At 43.5% G+C, this 19,087-nt stretch overlaps 1 protein-coding gene across 7 annotated transcripts in view; it reads right to left on the bottom strand.

The window, feature by feature from the left end:
• LOC124000614 overlaps positions 1-19,087 on the bottom strand; it is a 66,604-nt gene continuing 47,517 nt past the window's right edge. For 4 of the 7 annotated variants that reach the window (XM_046307130.1, XM_046307128.1, XM_046307129.1 and 1 more), the window contains 8 exons: positions 2,859-2,920; positions 2,707-2,781; positions 2,536-2,574; positions 2,350-2,424; positions 1,937-2,041; positions 1,715-1,846; positions 1,245-1,532; positions 1-170 (listed from right to left, as the gene is read on the bottom strand). In XM_046307130.1, the coding sequence (XP_046163086.1) occupies positions 162-170; positions 1,245-1,532; positions 1,715-1,846; positions 1,937-2,041; positions 2,350-2,424; positions 2,536-2,574; positions 2,707-2,781; positions 2,859-2,912 (777 nt within the window). In that variant the 5' untranslated portion in view covers positions 2,913-2,920 and the 3' untranslated portion in view covers positions 1-161. Of the gene's footprint in view, positions 171-1,244; positions 1,533-1,714; positions 1,847-1,936; positions 2,042-2,349; positions 2,425-2,535; positions 2,575-2,706; positions 2,782-2,858; positions 2,921-11,449; positions 11,550-15,269; positions 15,311-15,484; positions 15,701-19,087 lie in introns of those variants that run through there. The other 3 variants (XR_006832640.1, XR_006832641.1, XR_006832639.1) reach the window with 3 other exon arrangements.

The raw sequence follows: 19,087 nt of genomic DNA on the forward strand, positions 1-19,087 counted from the left end.
TGTGTGTGTGTGTGTGTGTGTGTGTGTGTGTGTGTGTGTGTGTGTGTGTGTGTGTGTGTGTGTGTGTGTGTGTGTGTGTGTGTGTGTGTGTGTGTGTGTGTGTGGTAGAAGTAATAGTTGGCCATTATTTCTTTGAACATCTCAGTTTGGGCAGCAGCCACTCAAGAAACCTGTCAATCAAAAACCACAGGAGAATAAATAGTATTATAAACTGGGTGGTTCGATCCCTGAAAGCTGATTGGCTGAAAGACGTGGTATATTTAAGCAAAAAGGCACGAGGGGGTGTGGTATATGGCCAATATACCACGGCTAAGGGCTGTATCCAGGCATTCCGTGTTGCGTCGTGCTTAAGAACAGCCCTTAGCCGTGATATATTGGCCATATATCACACCTTCTTGTGCCTTATTGCTTAAGTTTGCACTTACACATCAGATAGCTGCTCACAGCTAAGGGCTGTTCTTATGCACAACACGGAGTGCCTGGATACAGCCCTTAACCGTGGTGTATTGGCCATATGCCACAAACCCCCAAGGATTCTTATTGCTATTATGAACTGGTTAACAACGTAATTAGAGCAGTAAAATTAAATACTTTGGCATACCTGTGGTTTACGGTCTGATATACCACGGCTGTCAGCCAATCAGATTTCAGGGCTCGAACCACCCAGTTTATAACAGACCGTATACCACGGGTATGACAAAACATGTATTTTTACTGCTAATTACGTTGGTAACCAGTTAATAATAGCAATAAGGCACCTCGGGGTTTGTGGTATATGGCCAATATACCACAGCTAATATATCACACCTTCTTGTGCCGTATTGCTTAAGTTTGCACTTACACATCAGATAGCTGATCTTTCTCTGCTACCTCATTCTATTTCTCTAATTCTCTAGTCTAGAATTCCCTGGTGATGTTCCACTTCTCCCTCCTCTATTTCCTCACCTCTTCCTCAGACTCTTCTTTTCCTCTTTCTTGTCCTCCTCCTTACTTTCTCCAACATTTCCCATCTGTTGCGTCTTCCTGGCCTTCTCTTGCTTCAATTCCTTTTTGGCCTTGCACTTCTTTTTCTTATTGACCTTCCCTTCCTAAATATTTTGGACAAGCAGATAAAGTAATGTAAGTTTATGGGTTCTCTCTTCTCTTGAGCTACTATACCTAGAGCTATACTATACTAGAGAAGGACTTATGCTATACTATAGAAGGACTTACGGCCAATATTCCCTTCTTGTATTTCCTCTCACCTGTGGGGCCACTCCAGCCATTTCCTGGAGCAGCTTCCTGCCGGTCTCGCTCAGGTTGGTGATAGGAGCTAGGCGAGGGCTGTGGCGGTATGGGAAGTTCTCTGTTCGGGGCAGAGCGATAATGACAGGGTTGAGAGGAGTCCGAGGCCTTGGAACATTTACTGGGTAGGGAGAGCCTACAGCAGAGGGCAGGGCCCGTAGGGCTTCAGCCAGTGTCCGGTGTGCTGAGGTTACAAGAGGAGAGAGGCCATTCTTGACAGATATAGGACCTGAGACCTTCCCTGGGCTCTGTAGGACCAGAAAGTAAAGTAACATATCAGGAAAGTGCTATGTTCAACACAATCTGTAGAAATACTTTATAACTACTCTATACACATTGCAGATACATGACTACACTCAATAAGTAATTGTCTGCATCATTTCCAATCCCCCATGTATATATATAAAAATAGTTCATATGTAGAACTTACCAGGAAGTCTGACTCATCGAAGGAGTGGAGAGACAGATCATCCTCGTCCATATCCCTCACATCAAGCTTTGTCACCTTTCCATTCTCAACTTTCAGCTTTGGGGTCCTCCTTTCATGATCCTCATCATCACACTGTGTATCAGAGTCAACTAGTCAGAGACCATCCTCCTCCCAGTGATGTCACTCAATAAAGACATGGACGGTAGGGTACAACTCTTTTACCTCAGATTCACAGTCAGTGAAGGAGTAGATGGAAAAGTCATCAGAACTGGAGGATGAGATCAAGTCATGATATTTTCTCTCTATCAGCCGAGTCACCCTTCCAGACTGAGGAGACAGAGAAAGGCATGTACTCATGGCAGCCATAGAATACACTGGCATTGACCCTCAAGGAAATGTAGAATATGTAGGCAATCCAACATGGTTGTACAAGTAGTGAGTAATACATGGGTAACTGAAAATGCAATAAATGCAACTCCCATAACATTAGGGGTGGGGCAAAAGACCTTCCATAGTACAGGATTCTTAAGCATCTCGAATGGATAATTGTCAATTCAACCAAGCCAACCAAAATGGCCATATGAATCAACAGATTGATCTAACTGTTGTGTCTCTATGGGAACAGCAGAGATGACCTGGTTGAGAGGCTCTGGATTGATGCTCCATCCATCCCCAGAAGTCTGGTCCTGCCCATAGCTCACAATGATTGGCTGTTAACAGTAAAGAATGAATTCAACACTGTTTTGCTCATTTTGGCCTTGAATTGTGTATCAATAAATAATATAAGGACTGTTATGTGGTTGAATTTGAATGTGACTTACAGGCCTTTTGTGGATCTGAGGGGTCTGCACTGAATTAGACTGTCAAGACAGCATTCAATGAAGTTAGATCGGGATATCTGCATTTGCTTTAATTCTGAGAACTGCAGTTTGTACATGCAGAATGCATAACTAATGTGTATGTGTTTTTGTTTCAGGTCAGATATGACTTACAGGCTTTGGCCTTCTGTGCACCTTGCCGGTTGGCCACAACACAGAATCAGGGGTGTTCACCCTCACTGGTTTCAACTGTCAACACAACACTCAATTTAAAATGTGATAATATAACAAAAACAGGACAAAACAAAGAAATATTTGATATTTACCACATAAGGACGGCGTCTTAAAGCTCTTTTGATTCTCTCATCATTACGATCCATCTTTCTTTCTGGGGGAAAAAATTCCAGCAATTAATTGACTCAAAACACATCCTGACTCACACACAGACACACACACAAAGATGGCATCCCCAATGGCACCCTATTCCCTATATATGTATATATATGTTGGGAAGGAGGTGCACCAAAAGGCCAAAGATTACCTGCAACAACCTGAGTGAAGAAAACTATTGTACAGATTACATCAAATCTGAACACCGTTTATGTAGTGAATTAATGCATGGTTACGTCATTTTGGGTCACAGCTTTATGACTGCGCTTAACACGTCACAATAAAAACGCTTGTTTGGAGCCGGACTGGTTGTAGCTCAATAACGAACGTGATGTGCTTATTATATCTTACTGACTGAGTAATGGTTGTATCGATGGTTGGTTGGACGTTTTACATAGATAGACCAACATGATATCAATAGGAAGAAACCATTCATATTGTGCAATATTGGAGGAAAAGTGTCGTAACTGACATTTTGTAATGTGCTTGATTATCCTCTTGTAGTTTGACAAGTATGTACTGAGCATCAACATGATCACCCGAATAGTTTAGAAAGATGTGGTTCAGAGGTTCAAGAGTTTTACTCCTGAGTTCAGGCTAACAAGTGACATTGTTGCTGTCGTTATAGTATCATCAGTTTTGTTTACTGTCACTACATTTTTCGGTTTATCAGAGGATGTCGAAAGTCTTGGAACTACAGTTTTTGCCAATGGGCATGGTACCTTAGCAAGGAGGGGTTGAGTGACTCAAGAATCATGCTCGGTAGCTAGCTACTTTGAATGGGTCTGATGTAACGTTATCTAGCGTGCTACAACGTGTAGCTAACGTTGATGACGTAACAGACGGTGCCATTAGGCTACAGCAGCAAGCTAGAGCACAACACATCAATGCCGCTGATGTCTGTCAACCCGATAATTTCCGTTTAATCCTCTCCTCTTCCAAGCTCATCACATACTCCTTCCACCACCAGACAGAGACCCAGATACTCCTCAGCATTGGGGTTCTGGTGCTCCTCTGTGGTGGGATTGAGAAGAGTGTGGGCACTGTTTGGTTCCTCCTCATGTTTCAGCTGCTCTCGATCAACACAGGGGTGTTGTACACAATCGTGGGGCTGGTACTGTTTGGTGCATCTGCCCAGAATCAAGTGGAGGGGTTAGTTCCTGTATCCCCCTCCCTTATGGGTATGGCCACAGTGTACTCACTTATGGTTAAGGGCTTTCGTTTTTGGGGTCAGTGTACCCATGTTAGCCCTGGCCTGGCTGTTTCTAGTCATAGTAACACTTTTGGTCCCACACTCTCTTCCTCTGCAACCCCATCATAGCAGGGGGGATCTCTATCCTTACTCCAACCTTATTGTGGTTGAAAATAACTGTGATACACTGCAGTATGTCACAGCTATAAGTGGGCTTAATAGTGTAGTTAAGTGGTAATATGTTTACGTGCGACGCTGTGGTCTAAGGCACTGCATCTCAGTCTACAGTCCCTGGTTCGAATCCAGGCTGTATCACATCTGGCCATTATTGGGAATCCCATAGGGCCGTGCATAATTGGCCCAGCTCTGTCCGGGTTTGGCCAGGGTAGGCCGTCATTGTAAATAAGAATTTGTTCTTAACTGACTTGCCTAGTTAAATAACGTTTAAATAAAAATAAATAATATTGTAACGGCCGTCGTCGGTGAAAGAAGGTGAGGACCAAGGTGCAGCGTGGTAAGTGTTCATGATATTTAATATAATCAAAACTGAACCCTAAACAAAATAACAACTAGGAAGAACGAACAAACGAAACAGTCTTGTCTAGTGATGACACACAAAACAGAAAATAAACACCCACGAAACACAGGTGGAAAAAGGCTACCTAAGTATGATTCTCAATCAGAGACAACTAACGACACCTGCCTCTGATTGAGAACTATACCAGTCCAAACTAAAAAACCAACATAGAAAAACAAACATAGTCTACCCACCCCAACTCATGCCCTGACCACACTAAAACGAAGACAATCATCATAATAATCACCTCTGTTTTTGCCTACTTTCACTTACAAATCATATCAAAGTGTATTTGTCACGTACGTGGAATACAACAGGTGTAGACCCAGTGAAATGCGCACTTACAGGCTCTAACCAACAGTGCAATTTTTAAGTTAAAAAAAGGTATTAGGTGAACAGTAGATTAGTAAAGAAATAAAAAGAACAGTAAAGACAGTGAAAAATAACAGTAGCAAGGCTATATACAGGCACCGGTTAGTCGGGCTGATTGAGGTAGTATGTACATGAAGGTATGGTTAAAGTGACTATGCATATATGATAAACAGAGAGTAGCATTAGCGTAAAAGAGGGGGTGGTGGGTGGTGGGTGGCGGGACACAATGCAGATAGTCGGGGTAGCCAATGTGAGGGGGCACCGGTTAGTCAGGCTAATTGAGATAATATGTACATGAAGGTATGGTTAAAGTGACTATGCATATATGATAAACAGAGAGTAGCATTAGCGTAAAAGAGGGGGTGGTGGGTGGTGGGTGGCGGGACACAATGCAGATAGTCGGGGTAGCCAATGTGAGGGGGCACCGGTTAGTCAGGCTAATTGAGATAGTATGTACATGAAGGTATGGTTAAAGTGACTATGCATATATGATAAACAGAGAGTAGCAGCAGCATAAAAGAGCGGTGGGGGGGTACACAATGCAAATAGTCGGGGTACCCATTTGATTAGCTGTTCAGGAGTTTTATGGTTTGGGGGAAAAACTGTTGAGAAGCCTTTTGGTCCAAGACTTGGCGCTCAGGTACCTCTTGTCATGTGGTAGTAGAGAGAAGTCTATGTATGACTGGAGTGGCTGGGGTCTCTTAACAAATTTTAGGTTCTTCCTCTGACACCGCCTGGTGTAGAGGTCCCGGATGGTAGGCAGCTTAACCCCAGTGATGTTAAGTGATAGGAACATCAGCCCGAGCTATTTAGGAGGGATATCACACCTGGCACAAATGATTGTCTAGTTCTGTTTTTCTTGCTGAGGGGTGCCCTATACCTGTGCCCAGTGGGGAGTAGTTCAAAGTCCGGGTACAAGGGGTGGCTTGGGTCTAAAATGATTTTGAGAGACTTGCGGAGGACCCTGACCTTAAAGTACTTTGCTTGCTGTGGTGATAATCCTATATTTAACAATGTAATAAACATATTTAATACAAGCAGCTGCAGTGGAGAGCCACCTCTAATTTCACAGCAAGGATGAAATGGTTACATGTCCCTTATATAGTGGGAGGTGATAATACAATCATATTGTATTCACACAACAGTGTTTTCTATAAATCAATAGTTCCGGAACACAATGGCCTTGTTAGGACTCAGACATACCAGTAGTCTATGAAACGCATAACATCACAGTCCAACACAGAACATATCCCTTGAGAAGTTTACAACAGCTCACCCCAAATTCTTCCACCACATCTTTCAAAACTGATTTTTGAAGCTCAGTACATATGTCAAACTAATACCAGTGGATAATCAAGCACAATACAAAAATGTCAGTTACGACACGTGTCCTCCAATATTGCACAACACTTTAACTAAGACAGGGTAGATAGATTGCTAAACCAAAGCAAATGTAATGGATTTCCGCATTTTTATTAATCACGTTCACAACCAAAGCTATTTGATGCGCAGATCATGAAGTGCACTAAGGCAGTGCTGCATTTAAAGACACTGCCACCTGCTGGCTTGTGCCTGAAATGTGATGATCAGAGTTCATTGGGGTGGCAGGTAGCCTAGTGGTTAGAGCGTTGGACTAGTAACCAAAAGGTTTCAAGATCGAATCCCAGAGTAGACAAGGTAAAAATCTGTCATTCTGCCCCTGAACAAGGCAGTTAACCTACAAAAAGAATGGCAATTGCAGCTGAGGTGAAGTGCACAGCGAGGATGGTTTGAAATATGCTCCTAGGGGCAGGGCTGAAGTTGTGCAAAGCTAGAAAAAAGCCCTTCATCAATGAGAAGCAAAGAAGTGCCAAGCTGAGGTTTTCAAAAGACCATAGTAGAGGACTGGAGTAAGGTCATCTTCTCCGAGGAGTCCAATTTTCAGCTTTGCCCAACACCTCGTCGTCTAATGGTTAGACGGAGACCTGGAAAGGCCTACAAAACAGTGTCTCACACCCACTGTGAAATTTGTTTGTGAAGGACGCATGAATCAAGCCACGTACAAGGTTGTCCTGGAAGAAAACTTGCTTCCTTCTGCTCTGACAATGTTCACCAACTCTGAGGATTGTTTTTCCCAGTAGGACAATGTTCCATGCGACACAGTCAAGTCAATCAAGGTGTGGATGGAGGACCACCAGATCAAGACCTTGTCATGGCCAGCCCAGTCTCCAGACTTGAACCCCATTAAACTTCTGGAATGTGATCAAGAGGAAGATGGATGGTCACAAGCCATCAAACAAAGCCAAGCTGCTTGAATTTTTGAGCCAGGATGGCATAAAGTCACCCAACACCAACGTAAAAGACTGGTGGCCAAGACGCATGAAAGCTGTGATTGAAAATCAGGATTATTCCACCAAATAATGATTTCAGAACTCTTCCTAAGTTAAAATATTAGTATTATTAGAGGTCTGACAACACCGCATCTGTTTTTGTTATTTTGATCAGTTGTAATTTTCTGCAAATAAATGCTCTAAATGACAATATTTTAATTTGGAATTTGGCAAAAATGTCAGTAGTTTATAGAATAAAACGAAAATGTTAATTTTACCCAAACACATACCTATAAATAGTAAACCCAGAGAAACTGATCATTTTGCAGTGGTCTCTTAAGTTAATGTTATCCAAATTTGTGTATATACACACACACACACATATATATTATATATACATACAATATTGATGGAAATGTTTCCCCCAGAAAGCAATGGATCGTAATAATGAGAGAATCAAGAGCTTTAACACGCAGCCCTTATGTGGTAAATATACAATACATGTCTGTTTTGTCCTGTTTTTGTTATATTATCACCTTTTAAATTGAGTGATGTGTTGACGGATGAATCCAATGAGGGTAAACACCCCTGATTCTGTGATGTGGCCAACCGACAAGGTGTACAGAAGAACAAAACCTGTAAGTCATTTCAAACTGAAATCAGTAACACATGCATATTAGTTATACATTCTGCAATGAGAAAAGCAGTGTTTAATTCGTTCTTTACTGTTTATAGCCAATCATTGTGAGCTGTGAGCAGGACCAGACATCTAGGGACGGATGGAGCATCAATTCAGAGCCTCTCAGCCAGGTCATCTCTGCTGTTCCCATAGACACAACAGTTAGATCATTCTGTTGATTCATATGGCCATTTTGGTTGGCTTGGTTGAATTGACAATCATCCATTCGAGATGCTAAAGAATCATATACTATGGAAGGTATTTTGCCCCACCCCTAATGTTATGAGAGTTGCATTTAATGCATTTTCAGTTACCCATGTATTACTCACTACTTGTACAACAATGTTAGATTTCCTACATATTCTACATTTCCTTGAGGGTCAATGCCAGTGTATTCAATGGCTGCCATGAGTACATTCCTTTCTCTGTCTCCTCAGTCTGGAAGGGTGAATCGGCTGATAGAGAGAAAATATCATGACGTGATCTCATCCTCCATTTCTGATGACTTTTCCATCTACTCCTTCACTGACTGTGAATCTGAGGTAAAAGAGTTGTACCCTACTGTACATGTCTGTTGACATCACTGTGATGAGGATCATGAAAAGAGGACACCACCACTGAAAGTTGAGGATGGAAAAGTGACAAAGTTTGAAGTGAGGGAAATGGACGAGGATGATGACCTGTCTGTCTCCTCCCCCCCACTTACACACGCACATTTTTGAGTAACTCTTTCACTGAATGTGGAGAATGGACTATGACCAGCTAGCTCTCTTGACACACATCTTGATGATGGCAATGACACTTCTACTGAGGACAGTCCAGAGCCTCCAAAGGAACCACAAGGACCACTGAAGGACCATCGACTGGTAGGCATCTTTTAAATTTGTGTGTGTGTCACATCTCAGTGTTTTGACCCTATATCTGTTGAGATTATTGTGGCCAAGCCCAACATCCTCCTCTCTGCCTCTGTGAGTGACCTGAAGAAGGTGTCACGCCAGATGGAGGTGGTCCCCACTGTCCGGCCCTGCAGGCAGCAGCTGGACAAGAAGACACAGTGGACCAACACCAACGAGGAGAGTCTGAGGAGGATCAAAGAGAACCTGACCTCAATAGAACTCAACCTGGAGGAAGGTCTGAAGACGCACAATGATGGTCAGGACATCAACCAAGAGGCAGAAGAAGAATGAGGGATGCTGTAGAGGATGGATTGCAAAGTGGATGGGGAGGAGGAAGGATAGCCTGAGGGATGAAGACGTGGCTAGGGAGGTCAAGAGGATGGGCGAGCTGGTGAGGGCACTGATCCAAGTGATGAAGAGAAACTGCAGTGAAGGTGATCTTAAGGCAGTAGACCTGGACAGTTGGCTGAATGACTTGGAGGTTGAAAGTGGCATTCAAGAAATGCACAGGAGAGATGGCCAAAAATACAGACAGCATGGCAGAAATGCAGACCAGTATAGCCGATAACAGGCTCAAGTCATAAAAAAATAAGAATGTCCGGAACTTTGTAAGTTACTCCTACTTATTGAGTGTAGTCAAGGTCCTAAACAATCTTATCCGCCATTGACAAGAAACATTACTGTGCAGCTATATTCATTGATCTGGCCAAGCATTTCAATCACCACATCCTCATCGGCAGACTCGACAATCTTGGTTTCTCAAATGATTGCCTCGCCTGGATCACCAACTACTTCTCTGATAAGAGTTCAATGTGTCAAATCAGAGGGTCTGCTGTCCGGACCTCTGGCAGTCTCTATGGGGGTGCCACAGGGTTCAATTCTTGGACCGACTCTCTTCTCTGTATACATTAATGATGTCGCCCTTGCTGCTGGTGAGTCTCTGATCCATCTCTACGCAGACAACACCATTCTGTATATTTCTGGCCCTTCTTTGGACACAGTGTTAACAACCCTCCAGGCAAGCTTCAATGCCATTACAACTCTCCTTCCGTGGCCTACAATTGCTCTTAAATACAAGTAAAACTAAATGCATGCTCTTCAACCGATTGCTGCCTGCACTTGCCCGCCTGTCCAACATCACTACTCTGGACGGCTCTGACTTAGAATACGGGGACAACAACAAATACCTAGGTGTCTGGTTAGAATGTAAACTCTCCTTCCAGACCCACATCAAACATCTCCAATCCAAATTTAAATCTAGAATTGGCTTCCTATTTCGCAACAAAGCATCCTTCACTCATGCTGCCAAACATACCCTTGTAAAACTGACCATCCTACCAATCCTCGACTTCGGCGATGTCATTTACAAAATAGCCTCCAATACCCTACTCAACAAATTGGATGCAGTGTTATCACAGTGCCATCCGTTTTGTCACCAAAGCCCCATATACTACCCACCATTGCGACCTGTACGCTCTTCTCGTTGATTGGCCCTCGCTTCATACTCGTCGCCAAACCCACTGGCTTAACCCGGAAGCCAGCCACACCAATGTGTCGGAGGAAACACCGTACACCATTCACCTGTGTGAACTTCATCTTCGTGGCATGCTAGCCTTTGTCTGGCGACAGTGTCAGCATGCATGCGCCCGGCCCGCCACAGGAGTTGCTAGAGCGCAATGGGACAAGGACATCCCTGCCAGACAAACCTAACCAGGACGACGCTGGGACAATTGTGCGCCAACCCATGGGTCTCCTGGACCCGAACCAGGATCTATAGCGGCACAGCTAGCAAATGCGATGCAGTGCCTAAGACCATTGCGCCACTCGGGAGGCAGGGTTTCATATTAAATCATGCATAAATTCCTTGTGACAAGGGGAATGGAAGCTTTTGAATTGGACGTTTCAGACAAAAAATGAAATTGCTAAAAAATGTCTAGCCTGTTTATCTATTGGTAACAGGGTTGACGTATTATGCTCGACACACTAAGTTTTCCACCACAAAACAGAACTAGCTCACGAGCTCAACTAGCACCTGCATTTTGGAGCTATGTCTAAAAAGCTTTTTGTATTTTACAACTCTTCCATTCACCTGTGTGAACTTCATCTTCGTGGCATGCTAGCCTTTTACCGGCTGCTGAGAGCCTTTTTTGTTTGCATTTTGTTGTGCACCAGGTTTTCATGTCTTTCCATGTCCTGTTTGTGAGAGCTGGCTCTGACCCATAACAGGCAATCCTCTTTGCCAGGAACCTTCTTTAGCACTTTACATTTTCCCAAATGCTTCCAAACTGATGCTTTCTCACAGCTGCTCTCAGTCTTGGGTTGAGAAGTCATTCTCCAAACCTAATCGCAAACAAAGAAAAGATTAAACCACATGACGGTCCAACACAATAGGGGAGGGGGGCATAGGGAAGGTAAGGGAGAGGAGATAAAAAGAAAAGACTTCCTCCATGTCAGGTAAGCAGTCTCGAAGTGTACCCTCACCAACTTACCGGACTGAGCATCCCTCGCTGTCCTCTGTTCCTGCGTCCAAGTCTTCTTGGGCCTCTTTCTGGTGTCTGTCTTGACTCTTTAGTACGTTTTCTCAGTTCTTTCCCAGGCTTGCCTGAAAAACACAAAAGGATGGAACATACATAAGAGTACCAACAAATCCCCATATTAGCAAGCAACGACATTACATTTTTGCTCAGCCTGGTAAGTTTGACGGTAGACTGCGGATGTTCCCTTGCTTACGAAAGCAGCCGGTGTTTACTGTGACAGAATTACCAGGCTGAGTGAGTTCTGAACACCTGTCACTCGAGCTTCCGCTGTCAGGTTCATACTCACTGATGCAGCCGGTGTCACTCAGCTGGTGTTTTGTATCATATTTGTACAACAGCTGATGAAACTATGAAAACATGTTATCAGTGTAACTTCCTGATAGTTGCTGATTGAAAATACAATCTACATAAGACATTTTAAATCAGCAGGTTTTGTATTGGTGGAGTTTTGGCTTGCTTGGTGACATCACCAGGTGGTCTAAGTTAATAGACCAATTACAAAGAGTTTGAAATCTCTCTGCCAATAACAGCTCATTTTGAGACTACATTTCCCTCCCATTAGTGGATTGATCCATGTTTTGAGACCATCCGGGTATCCATATTGAATAGTGAAATATTCCAAATGCCTTTCCCTAGCTGCCATTTCAAAATACAATCACCTCTAAACAAAATGTCTCACATTGTGACTTGCGCAAATAACTCGGCATGCCACAGGAAAGCAACAGAGCTAGGACCACATTTGCTATTTATTTTATTTTTTTAACCTTTATTTAACTTGGCAAGTCAGTTAAGAACAAATTCTTATTTTCAATGACAGCCTTGGAACAGTGGGTTAATTGCCTGTTCAGGGGCAGAATGACAGATTTGTACCTCGTCAGCTCGGGGATTTGTACTTGCAACCTTCCGGTTACTAGTCCTCTAACCACTAGGCTACCCTGCCGCATTACAATGTCAATGTTTTGAGGTGTTGGCTTGACAGTTGATGGACCCAGGTCCAAAACCTGTTTTGGGGCGACCGCCTAAATTCACTAAAATATATTTGTTTACCTACGGGCAGGGAGACCCGGGTTTGAGACTAAAAGGGGCATTACACCATTGCTGTTTGCAAAAAAACACTACATTGGTGGAAGCAGTGTAATTGTTTTTTGGGAGATGTGTGCACATTTCATGGGTAGGATCTGTACCTGGGCCTCCCATGGGAAAAACCAGTGTCTTGACCATTAGACCAAGAGGTAATGCCCTCTTGAGCTGAGGGTGACACTGATTTTAAAGTTGCACGCAGGTCTACCTTGTAACTGACAGTTAGACTTACAGGATATCTCGTTGTCTTTTGTTTGAATTGTTTATGTGTCCGCTGTGCGGGGGAAATGATAATACAAGCGGAACTACGTAGCTAATACTGTTGTAACGGGGATCGTTATTGTAGCAACACACCTTTGGAGGGAAGGCAATCCTGCGCTGCGTTAGCTAAGTTTTCATGTCATCGGGAGTAGTTCATAAACGTTGAAGAGTATGTTAGGATGAAGTGTGAATTCATGCCAGGAATAATAAGTGTGAAGTTTGATTTCCTCCCTTCTGTAATAAGCAGCCAATGAGGTATTTGTTCCTTTATTCATGTGTTAATCTGAACCTGTTATAACGCCGGTTAAACTGTTATGTATGTAAGCACTTCAGAGTTATACCAAGCTAATAAGTCACTCGTAAGATAAGGTTGTAAGAGTGTGCTTAACTGTATTTTTCATTTACTTTATAGTTCTCACGGAAGGTGATAATTCTGACTAAAACTACAGAATAAAGCCGCCAGTTAAAATCAAGGAACGGTTGTGCTCGTGGTTACTGAAGGGAGCTACATACCTCATTAACAGATCATGAGACAGACCAATGTTTGCTACGCACATGGGATAGTGTAAAGGGAACTTTGCCTAGGAAGCCCACGCTAGAAGTGTTAGAAGGTGGAAGATAGAGAATTAGTCCAGTAATTGAAAGGTCACTGGTTTGAGTCCTGAGTCAGGCAACAAAACGTGTGATTTGATCTGAACTGGCAGATCTGTGACCAACCCCTTCAGAAAAACAAATTCCCTTTGTTCCCCGTAACATGGACTAATAAAGTTGTACTGGCGCCAGAGATGATGGCTGCCGTTTTATTGGCTCTTAACCAACCATGCTATTTTGTTTGTTTTTTCGCTTTGATTGGAACTTATTTTGTACATAATGTTGCTGCTACCGTCTCTTATGACCGAAAAGAGCTTCTGGACATCAGAACAGCGATTACCCACCTTGAATTGGACAAATAATTTTTGTTTAATGAGTCAGACGAGAGGGATTTACTCCAGACACCTGAACAGGTCCTCATCCCCGTCATTTGTAGGAAAAAATATGTAGATTTCGCAGAAGGAGATCGGGGGTGGCATGTGAGGATTTATTGACGAGTGGTTAATCTGCCTCGCCATCCGTACTGTTAGCCAACGTACAATAGCTGGAAAATAAATGGGACAAACTAAAAGCACGTATATCCTACCAACGGGACATTAAGAACTGTAATATCTTATGTTTCACAGAGTCGTGGCTGAACGACATCATAACATACAGCTGGCGGGTTTTTCACTATCGGCAGGATAGAAAAGCATCATCTGGTAAGACAAGGGGTTGCGGTCTATGTATATTTGTAAACAACAGCTGGTGCCCGATATCTAAGGAAGTCTCAAGGTTTTGCTCGCCTGAGCTAGAGTATCTCATGATAAGCTGCAGACCACACTATCTACCTAGAGAGTTTTCATCTGTATTTTAGGTAGCTGTCTACACATCACCACAGACCGATGCTGGCACTAAGATCGCACTCAATGAGCTGTATACCGCCATAAGCAAACAGGAAAACACTCATCCGGAGGCGGCACTCCTAGTGGCCGGGGACATTAATGGAGGGAAACTTAAATCAGTTTGACCTCATTTCTACCAGCATGTTAAATGTCCATCCAGAGGGGGGGGGGAAACTTTAGAACAACTGGGATTCTTCTGATGGCACCACATCAGTTACCGGCCTCATCAATAAGTGCATCGATGACGTCAATGACTGTACGTACATACCCCAACCAGAAGCCATGAATTACAGGCAACATCTGCACTGAGCTAAAGGGTAGAGCTGCCTCTTTCAAGGAGCGGGACTCTTTTAAAAATATTTTTTAAATATTTTATTTTTGCATTTTACAATTAAGAACATTCAAAACAAAAGTGAAAAGATATTAGACAACGATAGGACAAAGTGACAGTAACAGACGAGCGTAACAAAAAGAACAAATAATTATAATTATATAAACAAACATACAATAAGAAAAAAAAGAAAAAATAACGAGACATTGGATCACCTGCCGTAGGCTACATATTATACGTTACGTGTGAAACATTATGTGAGGATTATATATAGATTCAATCAATGAGATGTGGGGGAGATTCTCCATATAGTCAATAAAAGGTTGCCAAATTCTGTAAAATGCCTTTAACTTATTCCTCAAGCAGTAAGTGATCTTCTCTCCAAAGGGATACAACTATTAACTTCCGATAGCCACATTGCAACTGGCAGGGAGAAATCCAATTTCCATTTCTTGGCAATACATTTCTTGGCAATCGCTAGCAAAATTTCTGTTAGCTTTATAGTATGGCTTTGCCCAAGATTGGTGTTAGTAAAGTTACCCAGTAGACAGACTCCGGGTCTAAAGGGAATGCAACCCTGTGAATTGAAGATATGGTATCGCATACCCCCTGCCAGAAACAGTGTAGTTTTGAACACTGCCAAGTGGAATGGAGGAATGTTCCTTCATCTGAGCCACATCTAAAACATAGGGAGGAGATATCTGGGTTGAACTTGTGCAGTCTAGATGGGGTGACATAGAGCTGATGGAGGAAATTAAACTGGATCAGTCTGTATCTGGAGTCCAATGTGGATGTAACCCCATCCCTGCATAGGTCACTCCGTAGATCCTCATCAAGATCAATACCCAGATCTTTCTCCCATCTAAGTCGGGGTTTATCTAGCCCAGGCAGTGTTCGTCCTGACATAAGAGCATTGTAAACACGGGAAATGGTCTTGAACAGTGGTTGGTCTGCGAAGGAGCGGGACTCTAACCCGGAAGTGTTGTGTATTGATATTCTAGTGTTGTCCCATTAGGGTACCTGTAAACCCCCCTTGCTTACCTACGTTGAAATGCTTGGAATGTTCTCCCTGTGAAATGGATTAAACAATGCCCACGTTAATTTCTACTCCGGTCTCATGTCCTGTCCTTATATTAGTTGTGTAAGTAATACAGTGTGCTATACAACAAAACTGGCGACGAGGAAGAAACGTTCTCACGTTTGTGCTCATCTTCTACAGAAAGTCTGAGCTAAATTTGTAAAAAAAAAATTGCTGAAGAAAGGCGCAAACAAAACGTGGAGCTAGCCAGTCGAGTGATGCTAGCTAGCCTTTGATGTCACAGCAACGAGAGCCTCGAGGGATAGGAAGAGTTTCGCTGCGGGAGAAAGTGAAGTCAGCGTGAGTTAAAAGAAAGGAAAAAAGGGGTCTGTGAGTAAAGGATCGTCTGAAAAGTGTGAGAGAGAAAAATAAACTGAAAATGTCTGCATTGATTGGAAATATAGGAACATTTGATGAATATGTGGAACAAGAGTTCTTACACAGAACGTTTTGAGTACTTTGTGTTGGCAAATGGAATTAAAGCAGAAGTCGTTGTGCCAACATTTTTGACTGTTATGGGAGGAAAAACATTCAATCTACTGCGCAGCCTAGTAACGCCTGAAAAACCTGGTGATAAATCATATGATGAAATTGTGGCTACCTTAAAAGGACATTATTCTCCCAAACCACTGATAATCGCAGAGAGATTCCGGTTTCATAAAATAAATCTAGAGGAGGGGCATCAATCTCACAGTTTGTGGCTGTATTGAAACAGTTATCTGAACACTGTGAATTTGGGCGATCAATGAGTGACACTTTACGTGATAGGTTAGTGTGTGGCATGCGCAGCGAGGCAATTCAGAAATGCCTTTTGACTGAGAGTAACTTAACATTGCAGAGAGCAATGGAAGAGAGTACGTCAATTGAAATGGCAAATAAAGACGCACAACAGGTAAGTGCATCGACCAAAGTGCATAAGGTGTCTACGGAGTTAAAAAACAAGGCAGGAGGTGGGAAGCCATGCTATCGCTGTGGGAAACCAGGTCACCAAGCAGAGGAGTGTTGGTGCAGAGACTTAGACTGCAGAAGTTGTGGGAAAAAGGGTCACATCGAACATGCATGTAAAAACAAAATGACACAATCAAACAAAAGTACTGAACAAGGGAAAAGCGACTTCAGGAAGTACAAAAAGAAAGTGCATAAAATGGAGCACACAGCAGATGAACAAAGTGATACCCTGTCTGAAGGGGAAGAATCTTTGTATGTTATGTCAATTTCAGACAATGGATACTGGGTGACACCACTACTAGATGGAAACGCAGTACGGATGCAAGTGGACACTGGAGCAGCCATATCTTTGCTGTCTTGAGGCTGTATACAAGGAGAAACTACATCACCTCACACTACAGCCCACAAAGATGACGCTGAAAACATACACCGGTGAGATTGTTCCAGTGAGAGGAAGTGTGATTGTTACAGTGGAGCTCAACAAACAGAAGGTAAAGATAACACTCTACTTTGTGAAAGGCAACCATCCAGCATTGCTAGGACACACATGGCTGGAAAAGATCAAACTAAACTGGCAGGAAATTCACATGGTTGCAAAAGAGGACACAAACCTACAAGGGATATTGAGGAAACACGCGGATGTGGATGTGTTCAAAGGAGACCGTGGCAGTATGAAGGACATAACAGTTAAACTGACGTGAAACCAGACAGCAAGCCAAAATGCTTCAAAGCTAGACCTGTCCCATACGCCATAAAACCAAAAGTTGAAATTGAGTTAAACAGACTAGTCGAGAGTGGTGTATTGGACCCAGTGAATGTTAGTGAATGGGCTACACCCATTGTTCCAGTCATAAAAAAGATTGATCACTCCGTGGTGATTTCAAAGTCACCATTAACCCAGTCTTGACTGCTGAAAAATATCCACTACCCCTCATTGACGACCTCTTTGTGGTTTAGCTGGAGGACAAATATTCAGTAAGATAAGTCTATGTCTACAGATGCATGTGGACCAAGAGTCACAAGAACTGTTGACCATAGTGACTCACAAAGGACTGTACAGGTACCGGAGGCTTCCTTTTGGAATCACCTCAGCTCCAGCCTTGTTTCAGAGAGCTATGGACCAGATACTGAGCGGGCTCACTGGGGTCCAATGTTACCTCGATGATCTACTCATCACCGGCATTGACGCGGAGGCAGGAGCACCTGAGAAACCTGAACGCTACACTACAGAGATTGGAGGAGTACGGTCTGAGGGTCCTGAGGGACAAATGCAAGTTTTTCCGTCCCTCTGTTGAGTACCTGGGCCACGTCATCGACAGTTCGGGGCTCCACAAGGCGCCATCGAAGGTAAAGGCCGTTGCGGAAGCTCCATCCCCATAGAACGTGAGTCAGCTGAGATCATTCTTAGGACTGCTGACATACTACGCAAAGTTTGTGACAAACCTAGCCAACATGTTAAAGCCACTGCTTGAACTTTTGAACAAAACCAAATAGTGGAAGTGGACAGACAGATGTGAGGAGGCCTTCAAGAAAGTGAAAACTGCCTTAGCTCAGTCAGAGGCCCTAACCCAATTCAACCCTAACTTGCCATTACAGTTGGCATGTGATGCATCGCCTTATGGCGTTGGTGCGGTTGTCTCACACATCATGCCATCAGTTGAAGAAAATCCAATTGCCTTCGCATCATGGACCTTAAGTAAAGCCGAGAGCAATTATGCACAGATAGAGCGTGAAGCACTTGCCATTGTGGCTGGAGTTAAGAAACGTTAACAGTTTCTGTTTGGCCAATGATTCACACTGCTGACGCCTCACCTCCATCGTTGGTCCCCACACCGGCATTCCGTCGCTTGCAACCAGTCACATGCAGTGATGGGCGTTATTGTTATCTGCTCACCAGTACAATATCAACACCAGTGGTGATAACACCAACACCTCAAAGCTTATCACTAAGCTAAGGACCCTGGGACTAAACCCCTCCCTCTACAACTGGATCATGGACTTCCTGACGGGCCGCTCCCAGGTGGTAAGGGTAGGTAACAACACATCCGCCACGCTGATCCTCAACACGGGGGCACCTCGAGGGTGCATGCTCAGTCCCCTCCTGTACTCCCTGTTCAGTCATGACTGCACGGCCAGGCACGACTCCAACACCATCATTATGTTTGCAGGTGACAACAGTGGTAGGCCTGATCACCGACAACGACGAGAAAGACTATAAGGAGGTCAGAGACCTGACAATGTGGTGCAAGGACAACAACCTCTTCCTCAATGTGATCAAGACAAAGGAGATGATTGTGGACTACAGGAAAAGGAGGACTAACCACGCCCCTATTCTCATCGACGGGGCTGTTGTGGAGCAGGTTGAGAGCTTCAAGTTCCCTGGTGTCCACATCACCAAACTATCTTGGTCCAAACATACCAAGAGTCGTG

Source organism: Oncorhynchus gorbuscha, linkage group LG16 (genome assembly GCF_021184085.1).
Source record: "Oncorhynchus gorbuscha isolate QuinsamMale2020 ecotype Even-year linkage group LG16, OgorEven_v1.0, whole genome shotgun sequence".
NCBI classification, from domain to species: Eukaryota; Metazoa; Chordata; class Actinopteri; order Salmoniformes; family Salmonidae; genus Oncorhynchus; species Oncorhynchus gorbuscha.